The sequence below is a fragment of the Pangasianodon hypophthalmus genome, chromosome 1, assembly GCF_027358585.1.
Source record: "Pangasianodon hypophthalmus isolate fPanHyp1 chromosome 1, fPanHyp1.pri, whole genome shotgun sequence".
NCBI classification, from domain to species: Eukaryota; Metazoa; Chordata; class Actinopteri; order Siluriformes; family Pangasiidae; genus Pangasianodon; species Pangasianodon hypophthalmus.
Genome location: NC_069710.1, coordinates 12780928 through 12795416, shown reverse-complemented (window position 1 = coordinate 12795416; position 14489 = coordinate 12780928). Strand labels below are relative to the sequence as shown.

General features: G+C 38.4%; 1 protein-coding gene across 1 annotated transcript; it reads left to right on the top strand.

The window, feature by feature from the left end:
• Window positions 1-1554: 1554 nt before the first annotated feature.
• Window positions 1555-13806, top strand: grb7 (growth factor receptor bound protein 7). Its single transcript, XM_026925994.3, has 15 exons — window positions 1555-1787; window positions 4505-4663; window positions 4825-4960; window positions 7451-7607; window positions 7777-7898; window positions 8188-8262; window positions 8374-8511; window positions 8717-8827; window positions 9063-9161; window positions 9744-9824; window positions 9985-10104; window positions 10635-10692; window positions 11626-11713; window positions 11876-11969; window positions 13234-13806. The coding sequence occupies exons 2-15, from the start codon at window positions 4509-4511 to the stop codon at window positions 13378-13380; spliced, it is 1581 nt and encodes a 526-aa protein (XP_026781795.3). The 5' UTR covers window positions 1555-1787; window positions 4505-4508; the 3' UTR covers window positions 13381-13806.
• The last annotated feature ends 683 nt before the right edge of the window (window positions 13807-14489 follow it).

Here is a 14489-nt window from a genome sequence, read left to right as displayed (position 1 = left end):
GAAGTAAATTTAAGCAGATGTTCCATAACATTAAACATAACTATAAACATATAAAAAGTATGACATATCATTTCGCGCTTTAGGGTGGTAACAGTAACTCAGTAACGTTTCACATCGAGGTGCATCACACCACCATGTATTTGATTAATTTTCTATAACAGCACCCCCCAAGTGATTTATTCCTTACTTAAATGAGTGTAAAAGGCCAGATAAAGTCTTGCTGTACACCCAAAAACCACACCCTGTTACTCTATTGTCAGGTTGAAGCCTGGTGGAAATAATAAGAAATTACCCAGAAGCTGGCAGACCCAAATAAAAATGTTATTCTTTAAAAAAAACAAAGCAAAGTTTGCATCAAAGGTGTTGGATTTAATTTCTTATATTGCATATTTTATAGATAATAAAAGAATAACAAACATATGCTGTGATAACAAACATATGCTTTAATATTGGTATTTACCAGCTACGACCACTAGGGGGCAAAAAAGCTGCATTTTGTTTCATAAATGCTGGTTTAAAGTAATAACAAGCAGCAAAATATTAAAGAATATAGAAGTATAAATAGCAAATATTAAGACACAGAATGATAATTTATTAAAGTAACAAAGGTAAAAAAAAATGCTGACAGATTTTTTCCCCCCCTAATTTCCCTCAAAGTTCACTCAGCTAAAAAATCATGTAATTTATTAATTTATTATGATTATGATTGTTGTTGTTGTTTTTGCCATTTTGTAGCTAACATACTGATTGTAGATTTTGAACATATTTTGAATTTGACCTGGATATGAGCTGAGATGATATTGTCCTGTGTAAATTCAGCTCTGTGCCACAGACAAAAAAGTAAGTGATAACAGAAACTAACTAACTGCAACATGTAACTATAAATGGTTAAAAAGCACAAAGTGTTGTTCATGAATAAATTAAAAATTGCAATTGATGGCAAATTGCTGTGGTGGAAGGGGAATAAAACACTTTAGGATATGCTGTCATAGGAAAATAATCCATGCACGAGTCTGATTGATTATTTTCCAATAACAGCATGCCTCCAAGTGTTTTATTCCTTACTCATACAGGACGCATTAATATACATATAGACAATTTTTTTCAGACTCAAATGACAATCTATTTTCAGATGTTAGCTGTTAAAAGTTATTTTTAAGAATTTACCATAAATGAAATAAATGAAAGTAGCAGAATATTTCAGAGTTTTAGCAGTGGGTGCCAAAATTTCCTTCACTTTGCCTCTTCACTTTTTTTTTTTTTTTTTTTTGTAGATCAGTTTAGGAAAAAGTGGACACATTTTACACAATATTAAAATAACTGAAGGATGGAAATGAAGCAGTGTGACATAATTCTGAGGAATGGAGCAGACAGGTGTATGGATTACTGTATTATAAGTAAACAGTGTACAAAGTACTGCATTCCACCCACTACAGAAAGCTCCTAGTGTTGCCATGACGACGCTCCTCCTACTTGTCCACCTGCAGATACTTTATTTTCCCCAACCACGCCCCATTTTTGCCTGGCTCCGCCCCTCCCGTACTCGAGTGCGTGCGCTCACCATGGCTACGTCTACAACCGCGATCTAGTGCCACTCAGGATTATCAGACAGCGACAGGTGGCGTGTTACTTTAACACCCTGTTTAGTTTAGCGCGGAAGTATTTGGACGCGGTTTTGGACGCGGCCCAAGTGAGACCGGCAGGGCCTGAACGGCAAAGAGAGACGAGCAGGATATTACTCACGTAAACAAGTCGGCGTGTCAGACAGGACACTTCGAGCTGTAAAGGTAAGTCCTTTTTTTTTTTTTTTTTTTTTCTCTTCTCCTCTGGGAAGTTAGGAAAAGTGTCTAAACATTTATTGTGCTGAATTTACTTTCGAAGGTGAAAAGAAATTCGTCTATTTTGTTGCCTTTAATGGTTTACAATTCTGAGTTAACAGGCTACACACTGATAAACACTCAACAGGTGAGAGATATAAGCCTAAATATGTCCTTTTGTGTCTTTTATACTTCATTAATTATGAATAATATAACCTTTAGTGGAGGCTAATTGCATATATTAAAATATCTGCATATAGTAAACCTCAAGGCCTCTTTACAATACAATATATATGCTATAAAAGTTATATAAATAATTATAGAAATAATAGTTGATCTATGACAGTAATAGACCTTTAGGTGACTTTTGTGAGTCTTTGAGTATTTGTGCTAACCAAACAAATAGCAACTGGCAACATTGGATTCATTTAAACGAGTCATGTCAACGAATCGATTCACTTAAATGAGTCGTATATTTATAATAGGCATTCCGATTCATTTAAGTGATTCGGTTCCTTCAAGATAAAAGTGACTCCGAAATCTAAATAGGGGTTTCATAGCTTTTTGTTCCTGTCTCTTAGTGTGATAATATAATGATAATATATGGTTATTTTTTCTCATTTTAATGTTATAGTGCTCAAAATAACTCGGTTTCATCTTGAGCCACATCACAACACCCCGTCGTTGATTATTTTCCTCAAACAGCGACTTTCAAGTGTTTTATTCCTTACATAATGAATTAAACTTCGCAGATGTTAATGTGGCATTGAACAAAAACAGACTCCGTCTCTCTGTTAATTCAGGTCCACTCGAACGTAAGTTACATTTCCATTGATTTGTTTGGCACGCAAAGCGACTCGGACACAGAGCTGAGATGTTCAAGGTTAAAGATCTTGCACAAATCCAGAAAAAGCTTCTCTAATGCCGAGCCTTAATTCAAGCACCCACTGCACATGCTAGAGTTATAGAAATATCTTAGAGATTATAAATATCCACAAAAATATCCACAAATGTAAAATGATTCAAATGAATCCTTTGTGTATGAATGATATGATTCCAAAATTCACTGTACATGCTCACTACATAGGGTGTAACATAGTGGCTCTGCAGGCCCTATGTAGTGCACGATACACTTTATAGAATGCTATTAGAGATTCATCTGCAGAAAACAATAATATCATCAGTTTTAGTGCACATATTTAGATTTATTTAGGAAATTGAACTAAAAAGAAATAATAGCGTAACTGACTTTTTTCACAGCCCTATTCCTACAAGTGATGCCGTGTCATTCATTTTCCCAAAAAAATGAAGACTGACGTGTTTTAATAGATGTATGTTAGGTGTTTAAAGGTAAAATATTAAATGTTTGTGTGCATATTAATATTTATAATGCAAGATTTCATCTTTGTATCTTTTGTATAGTATTCGTGCAAACTAATCAGTTAAACAAACTGAAAGGAGCAGCTTTACCTCAAAGCCCTGATGTTGAGTCTATTTCCATAAATTTTAAAATCTCTTTAAATTAAATTATTATTAGGTTTAAATTATGTACAAGTACATATAAATCCCTTTGTTATAGAATTTGCCAATAATTACATGTTTTAAGCAATTTAAGAATGAAGCATCCTACTTTTTCTTTTATCCGTTTATAGTTACAGTTAATGTTGTGGAACGACCGGGAAACAAGTTACTTCCTGTTATCACTTGCAGTCATAGCACCACCTTGAAATGAGTAGGACTCGTATAGAGAATGAATCAACACCTTCTGACCAATCAGAATGGAGAATTCCGGTGTAGATACAGCTGATAATGAAATATTATTTTTGTTGTACTTGTAACGCCAAAACACAAGCTGCGTCACCAGTTCCACCGCGCGCATTATTGTCCTTGCAGGTGTGTCAGTATCACTGCCGTAGTGAGACTATTACATCATCCTGTTTTGCTTTGCAAACCTTCCCCTCCAACACGTCTACAGCAAACACCCTTCACACACATCCAAAAAAAACAGCTCCACGGTCTCTTTCTCTTTCTCTGTCTCTCTCTCTCTCTCTCTCTCTCTCTCACACACACACACACACACACACACACACACACACACACACACACACACACACACACACAGCAGACTCCATTAACCGTGACGTGAACTCATTAGCTTTGATTTTTGTCTTTAATCTGTCATTGTGCCAGGAAGTCTGGTCGGGCTGTGTGTTGTTTTTTTTTTTTTTTTTCCCCCATAACTGGCACTGGATTAAAAACAGAACCGAAGGTGTACGAAGGTGTGTGTGTTTTTTTTTTTTTTTTTTTTTTTTTCTTTACCCGCATTCAGATTTTTCCTCCAGGTGAAAGAACTATGTTTAGAAGCGCTCTAACTTTGGCTGAACTTTGCAGCAAAGATGAAATGTTAGCATTACCTTGTTACGCAAGTTTCATAATATTAATAAATATGAATAAATATCCTTTTTCTTATGAAGATCCTTTGAAAATTTGAAACGTGGTTTCTTGCTTGCTCACCCTCCAATTTGTTCTTTTCTGTTTTTTTTTTTTTTGCTTTAAAATTAATCACATGAGAAATGATCTTTTTTTTTAGTGTCCATTTTATGGTTTGGTTTTCACTATGTACATATCACATGTATGAGCAAGGATTAACCATTGTGTTCTCTGTGTGCGTGTATGTGTGTGTGTAGAGTGATGCAGGTGGATCGTCGTTGGACGGAGGTTTTTAATGACGATGTGCGTGAGACCATGCGCAGAGAGGAGACATCGAATCCAATGAAGAGCTCGTGCCTCTCCGTCAGTCCCTCCACACCACGATCACAACCGCTGACAATCAGGAACAGTTACAGGTACTATGGTTTGTGGTAATAGTTAATATGTTTGCGCTGATTGATCCCAGTAGGGATCATAATACACACCTTCCCGACCAATCAGAACTGATCATTCAGCAGCGATGTGTTACAAGTACAGTACTGTTAATAATAAACACACTTTTTTTTTTTTTTTACAGCTCCAAAGGAGAGTTTAGACCTTCATCGATGCCGTCCATACCCAATCCATTCCCTGAACTTTGTAGTCCCTCGCACTCTCCAGTACGGGTCGGCTCGCTGGCGGGAAGTTCCACGCCCACCGAAGAAGACACGCATGTAAGTGCGGCCTCGGTTTTGAACACACTTTGCTTTTTAGTAACGCGAGCTAATCCCAATTAATATGTGTAAAAGTGTGTGTTGGGTGAGTTAGCCAGTTAATTCTTATAGCTCTGTAGTAATAGGATTACCATTATATTTGTTTGGACAGTTGGACTGATTTGGAGGTTTAGTACTTTGGATTTAAAAGGAATCAGACTGCTCTTTTGTTTTTAAACAGCGGCAATTATCCGGACTGGAGTCCACCAATAACTTGCGAGTCATTAAGGTGATTTATTAAATCAGAGTTGACTTTGGACTCCATTTTGAGTTAATGATTGAATATTATTACATTAATGGAAAGAGTAGAGGAGGGGTACAGCAACCAGAGATATATCTAAAAAGTGGTAGGTTTAGCCAGTGGGTGATGGTGTAGCTAGAAGGTTCCTAATAAACTGCTAACTGTGCCTTTTTATTGCCTCGAGAATGAGTTGGACAGGTAATGTGATTCTGCATAGATTAATAAACATCTGATTCATTTCCAGCATCATGTACGAAACTGGGATTTTTTTTCTTTGAAATTTATGAAGTCATGAAATGATGAAGGGGGGGGGGATTAATAATGAATGTACCTCATGTCTTTAGTATCAGTTGACGTTTATATAAGCGTCTCACTCATTGACCTTTACTGTTGACCCTGTGCTCGGAAGAATAAACGTAATCCTTAAAGAAAACAATTGTTCCTGCAGGACAGTTAATCACTGGTTGGTGTTTCATGGCAATACTTCCTGGCAGCCTTCGAGCAACTTGATCAGTTTTGATGAAACACACAACACACAGTATTCTGTTACACGGTATTCTGTTTGTTTGCATTTTGCATATACTCCCCCTACAAAAGTCTTCATTGTGAATAACACAGGGACTTGTGTGCTTGATGCTCCACATAAGACTAATAACTAAAAAAAAAAAAACGTGTAGCTATTGATATGCTGAAGTTTTCCATTGCACAATGTTTATTTAACATTTATTGAACAATTTGTAACAGTCAAACAGTCTAAGGGCTGAGGACATTCCACGTTCCGGTTTCTCCGTAAAGTTATTTTTGCCATTTATATAGATTCTGAGTCACTAAGTAAGAGAACGTCATAACTTTGCGCTATTGTAGCATGTTCAGTAAACATGTTAGCGTAATAGTAATGCTGTACGTAAATCTGAAGCGTAGTGATATTAAACATATACATGACCTGTAGCTATATATGTTATTAGTAACGTAGGCTAGCTAACATTTGTTTTTAGTATACACACACTAGAGGCATAAACACGTAAACAAACGTGTTGCTTGTTTTTTAAATGTTGTTAATATGCTTAAAAGATTTTAATACATGTATTTTCTAAGAAGCCAATGCCAATTAAAAAAAAATACTTGTTTTCTCGTGAATAGGGTCTTTTTTGGAGACGGGAACATTCCACACTTCTTTCATGATAATAAAAGAAGCCATTTTGGCAGATAATCAAAGTGTTTTGACTTGTTGTGGCTAGAGATCAAAACATCAAGGTACCTGTGTAATTGTGGTTAAAAACCCATCAGACTAAATAGTAGCACAGATGGCATGCTGAAGTTGAGAAACTGACGTGTGTGTGTGTGTGTGTGTGTGTCTGTCTATGTGTAGTTGGCATGCAAATGTGTTTTGTCTGATTGTCCCTGTGTGTCCCCTGTGAACCCGCTGACTGAGTGTGTTTGACTGTTCAGTGGTACTGGTTCGTCAGGTTTGTGGTTGAGGATTTCAGTCTCTTTCTTTGTCTTTTTCTCTCCTGTTTTTTTACCCATTACCCACAGCATACTTCATTTTTCTAACCATATATAATACTGTGTAGAACAATCCGACCCATTTTTTTAAATATCTTTTTGTTCTTCTTCATTAGTGCATCTGTTAGTAAATGCCTTTTCAAAACATCACGTTACAGACATGTTTCCGAGCCTTTAGCAAACCCCAAAGCTGATTATTTTCCTAGAACAGCACGCCCTGAAGTGTTTTATTATACTCAGAGCTGCCGTAATGGAAAATTAACCAACTCGGAATTGAGAATGCAACAGTGCTGTAGTCTAAGTCTATATAACCTAGAAAAGAAGTTTTGAAACCAGTGTCATGTCTACATTGAATAATTGTTACACTAAAAGACACGATCCATTCTGTGAATAGCTCAATAAACACACACAGTTATAGTTTCTTTTCTTGCTGGTATTTTAATAATCCCTGCACTGAAAGACTGAAAGGCAGCAAATCATTCTCTGTCTCTCCCTAATTCCTTCCTTCTTTTGTGCCTTTGTCACTCATGCGTCTTCTTGCACAACTGCTTACCAGGAAGTAAGGTGTTTTTTTTCTCCATCATTTGTCATTTAATGGCAGAGTCGAAGTGGCAGAGTTCCGAGTTATGACTGATGTCAAGTGCTTTTAAAGAATGTGTTTACTGATTTTTTTTTTTCGTGTGTGTGATCGTGTGTGTGTGTAGGTGGTAAGGGTTTTCGGAGAGGACACACACAGTCGCTCTGTGGTCGTGTCGTCAGCGGCAACGGCGCGAGAGGTGTGTCATATTCTGGTCGAGTCGACTCACTGTACGGATGAAGAGAACTGGGCTCTCCTCGAGCAGCACCCTTCACTAGGGCTTGGTAAGAAATGACAGTGTAGGGCACTTACTCCACATACACACGTACACAAGTAATGAACGCCATAGTTACAGCACGGATGTGCTTCGCGATCTGAAACAGTTTCCCCATTCAGGATGCGATCCTAAACGGTGACGTTTACACACATCTTGTTTGTATTTGTCGTTTAAAGAGCGCTGCCTTGAGGACCATGAAGTGGTGTCTAAGGTGCAGTCGTCCTGGCCACAAGATGGCGACACCAAGCTGCTCTTCCGTAAAAACTACGCCAAGTACGAGTTCTTCAAAAAGCCAGCGGTACGAACCAGCGCTTCTCTGCCCTCGTTCTTGTAATCATTACTAAAGGTGCAATTTATAATCATGCAATAATCATAGCAATTTCAAATCACGCCATAATGCAGAAATGAGCTCCTTAGTCAATTCTTAAAGCATTCGTAGTTTCACTGAATGCGCTTGCGGGGAAAGGAAGGAGAGGTCCACCATTTGAAAACAGTCATTGACTTTTGAAATGACATTCGTCACATTATGACACTTCCTCTCTAAATTATTATTTTGTTATTTTTATTTGACTATATTTTATTTTTAGCAATATTTCCCAGAGAACATGATTTCTGACTGCACCGACGTCAAGACAGGAATGACGCCATCGCAGCTTGTCCAGGTATGTGTGAAATACGCGTCTTAATTCTCACACCTAAGCCCTGTTCCATTTCTTAAAAAGTGCTCTCTTGGTCCTTTTTGATCCCCCCTCACCCCCGTTGGTTGTTTGTAGAGTATGCTGAAGTGCGGATCATGTCCAGAGATTCAGGGCTACCTGCATGTACGTGAAGCAGGAAAGAAGTCGTGGAAGAAACTGTACTTCATTTTGCGACGATCTGGACTTTACTGCTCCACCAAGGGCTCGTCTAAGGTCTGAACTATGAATACAACACAAACTTGAACACAGCATGTATGTAATGTTATTTTGATTACAGTTGATAGGTAGTCTGTCACTTTATGACAAATTGGTGTGTCATGTTGGTGAGTAATGCTTGTGTGTGTGTGTGTGTGTGTGTGTGTGTGTGTGTGTGTGTGTGTGTGTGTGTGTGTGTGTGTGTGTGTGTGTGTGTGTGTAGGAGCCTCGACACCTTCAGTGTGTAGCTGATCTCGAGGACGTCAGCGTGTATACAGTCGGCAACAGTCGGAAACTCTACAGCTCACCCAAAGGACACACTTTCTGCATGAAGGTAACAACCTGGTTGAATTCTCAATTCTGATTGGTCACAAGCTGTTGATTTAATTTCCCAGAACAGCAGCTCTGACAGTAGATCCGACTGCGAGTCACCGGTTTATAGTAATGCGTTTGTTCTAATACTGTTACTTTTATAATACTTTTTACTTCTCTGCATGTTTGTTTTGTGCATAAGGTGTTTTTTTTTACTGTCTCACTGACTTGATGTGTGTTATTGTTGTGTGTTTCAGACTAGCAGAGGCAGATTTCACTCTCAGGAGCTTAAACTGTTGTGTGCGGACAGTGAACAGAGTAAAACCTGCTGGGTTACGGCCTTCAGACTGTTTAAGGTACACACACACACACACACACACACACAAAACCCCTATACATTACTTGACACTGAGCAGAATAAGTAAAATATATATGTAATATATATTAAATATATATAATAGAAGCTCCCCTGCTTAAACTTAAATGAATATATCATAAATAAATGAATAAATATAAATTTGAATTTTAGCATCCCCTACTGGTAAAGTCTGGTTTATTTTTTTTTTCCTGTTAGTGTTGCTATACTTTAGTACTGTCCTGTTTTCTAGGCTGAGAAACTGCATTTTTCTGCGCTAAGTCCATCAGCCAGGCCTAATAAATATCTGTACATTCTTATGAAGACGTTATACACAAATGTTTAATGTTGAAACTTGGTAATTCAATGTAAAAGAAGCTTTTATCGCTACAACAACGCTAATTTCCTAATAACTGTTGGAGTAACACTCCTACTGTATAACACTAACAACTGGACATATATTTAGTCTAATAAAGCACAAACAATAGCTTCTAGAAGGCAAGAAATGCATCATGTAGTACATATGTGCACTATATATATAGTTGTGAACCTGTAAGTGTGTGTGTGTGTGTGTGTGTTACAGTATGGGAAGCAGCTTCAGTGTAATTACCTGTTGGCGCAGGCGAATCCTAACCTACAGATCCCCCCACGAAATAACACCAAGGTACGTGTCCACACACACACACACAAGCAAGCTTGTTCCCAAGCAAATTAACTGATGTACTCTATGGCTCTAGTTATGCCATTGTTCCACATTTCACGGATCGCATCTTGTCATTCACTTGTCTGATTTTAATTGCTCCCGTTGCTTCTGTCGTTCTCAGCGAGCAGATGGAGAGGAGTCGATGGTAGCCATGGATTTCTCAGGAAAGAGCGGAGGCCGAGTGATCCTCAACCCGCGAGAGGCCGAGAACGCTGAGCAGGAGGAGGGATATAACTGGAGGGTGCGTGATATGGTTTAGCTAAATATGACCGTGTCTATATCTTAACCTAATGTAATAGCTACACGTTGGTGTACGTTACTTATTTGTTTCTTAAATCTACTGAATGCTGAAAATCTACTGAAAATCACTCCTAGTTGTAGTTCTGCTTATACCAGTACATTTTCAGGTATTGGAGATGAAACAGTATGATACATTCATGGTTTTATATACTGGAAGTCTGGTAAATGCTGTAGTACACTGTTTAGTTAAGAAAAGTGCTAGAATATTCTGCCAAAAAAATGTACACAATGTTCCTCTTTCCTACTACTGTAGTCAGCTTAAACACAATTGGTGTCCAAAGTTTGATTTGTCTCACGTCTTTGCCCCAAACGCATTCAAGCAGTGCGCCGCCCCGAGAACTTTTGATGATGGCATTATTTATAGCCTAATGTTTACAGTGTAACTCTTACATGGCTCTTTATTATCCTATACTGTCACACTCTTAGCATACTGTATGTAAACACACAGTTTAAAATGTGTGTGTGTTTCAGAAGAGAGAGGCGCTGCGCTACAGCCTACCAAACAGCAGCCACGGGTCACGACCTCCAGGTGAGTTACAGGGTTGTGAGCTAATAGAGCTCGTTGTAAACAGTTTATTAGTAACTCATTGTTCGGATTTGGCCTTAAATGAATTTTGATAGAAGGGATAAAGTCAGTGAGCAATAATGTTCAGAATGCCATAACCTTAATATGTTGCAGGAAAACATTCCCTACAATGTTAAACGCTAAACACAACTTGCTCACCATACACAGCGCTTCCACTGACTCATGTAGCTTATTTGTTATTTTTATTTTGGGTATTTCCCCCAAGTAAAATATTTTCTTGCCAAGTCCCACCCATGAGTCAGCTCTCCCCTCTCATACGACATACCAACAAGGGAGAGTGAAGGCTAACAGGTGCTTCCTCTGAGACCCATGAAGCCAGAGGAAGCCAAAACACATCTTTTTGAACTACTGCTAATGCTGCGTCACAGAGCAGCGTAACACACTCTGAGGAAAGAGCTATCCTCCCTCTTCCGCATACACAAGCTCATGATTGGCTAGTGTCAGTATGATTGACAGGGAAGAGAGTATCTGTCATCCCTCAAACCCAGAGAGCACAGCCAAGTTTGTTACTTTGACTCCAGGTCACGGATGGCTGTGGCATCATCAGGATCTCTCAACACCTTTCTGCTGGTTCTCTTAGTATGTATTAACGCACTTAGCTAGCTCACTATACACTGTTACGTTGCATAATGTTACTATAGCTACCAATTTTTTACCATTTGTTTCATGAGACATGGGACAGGGCAGCACACTGTAACTTTTACTCTTAAGCAGGAGTGAGCACAATAAACTATCTGCATCAGTTTATTGCTAAGAGAATGCCACAAAACCATAAAAAAAACCTTTCGTTTTTCTTATGAGTCTTTCTTGGGTGAAGAATGCATTAAAATCTGTTTGTGTGTGCGTGTTTTTTTTTTTTTTTTTTTAATTGTGTAGCCGTACACCAGACTCAGCCCTGGTTCCATGGCGGCGTTTCCCGGTCTGAAGCCCAACAACTGCTGGAGGAGCAGGGTCAGGCGGATGGGTAAGGCCCTTGACCTTTGACCCCTTCAGTTCACAACAGTGTTTTTTCAGATTTAATGTGATAATGCACACAACAGTACTGCAGTGCACAATATTATAATATCTATGAGTGTGATGCATTCCTCCAGGATCTAACTGTCTAACTGTCTGTCTCTCTGTGCAGGCTGTTTTTGATTCGGGACAGTCAGCTGCACGCTCAGTGTTTTGTCTTGTCACTATGTCATCAGCGGAAGATCAAACACTACCTGCTCATTCCCGTGAGTCCTATGTGTGTGATTGTGTGTGTGTGTCTGTGTGTGTGTGAGAAAAATGTTACAAAATGCTATTTTATAAGGAACTCTGAGGAAACTCAAGATTCCTCCTCAACAGACAGAATTAAACAGTGAACTAATCCTTTAATTCTAAACGCGACACTAGATCTTTTTCAAATTCAAAACCAGATTTTTGTAGTGAACATTTATGTTTACCTTTACGTTGAATTTAGGTTTCTAATATGTATATTTATGGAGTTTTTTTTTTTTTTTTTTACTCCATTTTTCTCCCAATATGGTCATTTTCCATTTTGCACCCACTAGCTTGCTCTCCGCTATCGCCCGACAGCTACCCAGTATTTTAAGCTGCTGCTCATGCTACAGGACAGGGCTCACAGGATTTCTGACACTGAGAGGAAAGCGCTATCCACTCTCTTCCTACACATAAGCTCACAGATGCCCACGATTGGCTAGTGTTGCTCAGATTGACAGGAGAGAGAGTAATGCATGGCCAATTTTGCTCTCTTCGCATACTTAGCATCATCAGCACTCAAACTCACGATCTCTGGACACTTTTCTGCATCACTCAAGAGCCCATTTAATAAGCTTTTAAAGACCAGATTGCATTAAACTTCAAAGACCCTGAAGCCTGTGGCCAGAAACATGTACAATAGATATACAAAAGAGACCTGTGAACTCTGAAATGGAAATTCTATCCATTTAAGAGACATTTCATCCCGTTACCAAAACAGAAATCACTGTACCATGTCAAAATAAGCTACTCGTAAACAGTAGCCCCATATCGAATTATATCAAACTAGCTATGATTGGCTAATGTCGCTCAGGTTGATAGGGAGAGAATAGCACTGTCTCTTAACTCCTGGATGGGTGTTGCATCATCTGGCTTCAAAACTCACGATCTTCTGACTTTCAGCTGTGTGCCTATGAATAACTTTTAAAACCAGATGTTGTAAACTTTTTTTTTTCAATTTGCGACGAAAGATCATGTTACAGTGCTCAAAAGTTAGTTTTCCTGTTGGAGACTGGTGCACATGTATGTACATGGCAGTGAAACCTTTATGATCCTGAAGCTTGTGGCCAGAAAAGTGGGGAAAAAAAAAGATATTTAATAGAGACTAATGAAATCACACCATCCCACTTACCCCGAAAGCATGACAAGTTTTCTCTTTTGGACTCCCTGCTATGGATAGCTCGGGCATTGTCTTCTGTGATTCATTCACTCTGTCTGTCTGTTTCTCTCTCTGTCCAGTGTGAGGAGGGTGGCAGGCAGTACTACACGATGGACGACGGTGTCACTCTCTTCATTGACCTACTGCAGCTGGTGGAGTTTCACCAGATTAATCGGGGCATCCTCCCCGTGTGCCTCAAACACCCGTGCATACGCATAGCTCTCTGACACCTAATTCTGCACTCCCTGCACACAAACAATACACAACAAAACCATTGTGTCTAAGCCATTCCAACTAAAATGAGATTGAATTTGAATGAGTAATTCTACAGAAATTAGTGCACATTATTTGTGCACATCATTTCTGCCCCAGCAGTTCACTTTTCAGTCGCTTGGTGATGCTGGAGTTCACTGGATGCATTGGGGTTTTACATCTGATAGATGAAGAATTTTGCACAACGTTTTGACAGAGAAGCCTCTTTTTTTTTTCTTGCAGGTTAATATTTATGAATTATGTATTATGATTGCAGGTTCATATGTTTATATTCATTTGTACACTTCTTGTTTTACAGCTGTAAACTGCAGGCGGGTATTTAAATCAGTCTTTATTATTTCTGTTATGTTGTTGAATAAATTCTTCTGTATACTCTGCCATACCGTGTGTTTTATCTAAACTGTCCTGCTGAAATGATTGAGCAAGTTTGGCTTGGCTTTAAGGAAAGTGTTCAAGCATAAACACAGTTTAAAGCTGTGTGGTTGTGACAGGTGACATTAGACTTCATTAAGTAACAAATGAAACATTTGAAGGTATGCTATTATAGGAAAATAATGGAGTGGTGTGATGAAGTGGAGTTACTGTTACCACCCTGAAGTTGACTAGTTTCCTTTAACTGCATGTCCCAAAATGTTAAAAATGTTTTATTTTATCATACTTTTTATCCATTTATAGTTATAGCTAATGTTAATGTCTGCAAAACTCATTGTTACTTACTTTATAGCAAATGTAAACAGCCATTTCCTTACCAGTCTCTTTTTTCCCCTCTCTCTAGAATATAAGATGAAAAAAAAGCAATTTGTCATGCTAAAAAGAAACTATGTTCGGAAGATTTTCCCATAGCGGAAAAACTTACTGACTCTTACAACGTGCTGACACTGGAGACTCCTTCCATAACTGTTATATAAACGTCAATTATACGTTTTTCCTTGTGAAATAAGGAAATAAAAAATTAGACTTAGATTATGTTGTGTGTCCACCACACCCTATGTACAGTGGATATAAAAAAAGTCTACACACCCCTGTTATAATTGCAGGTTTTTGTGATGTAAACAAAATGAAA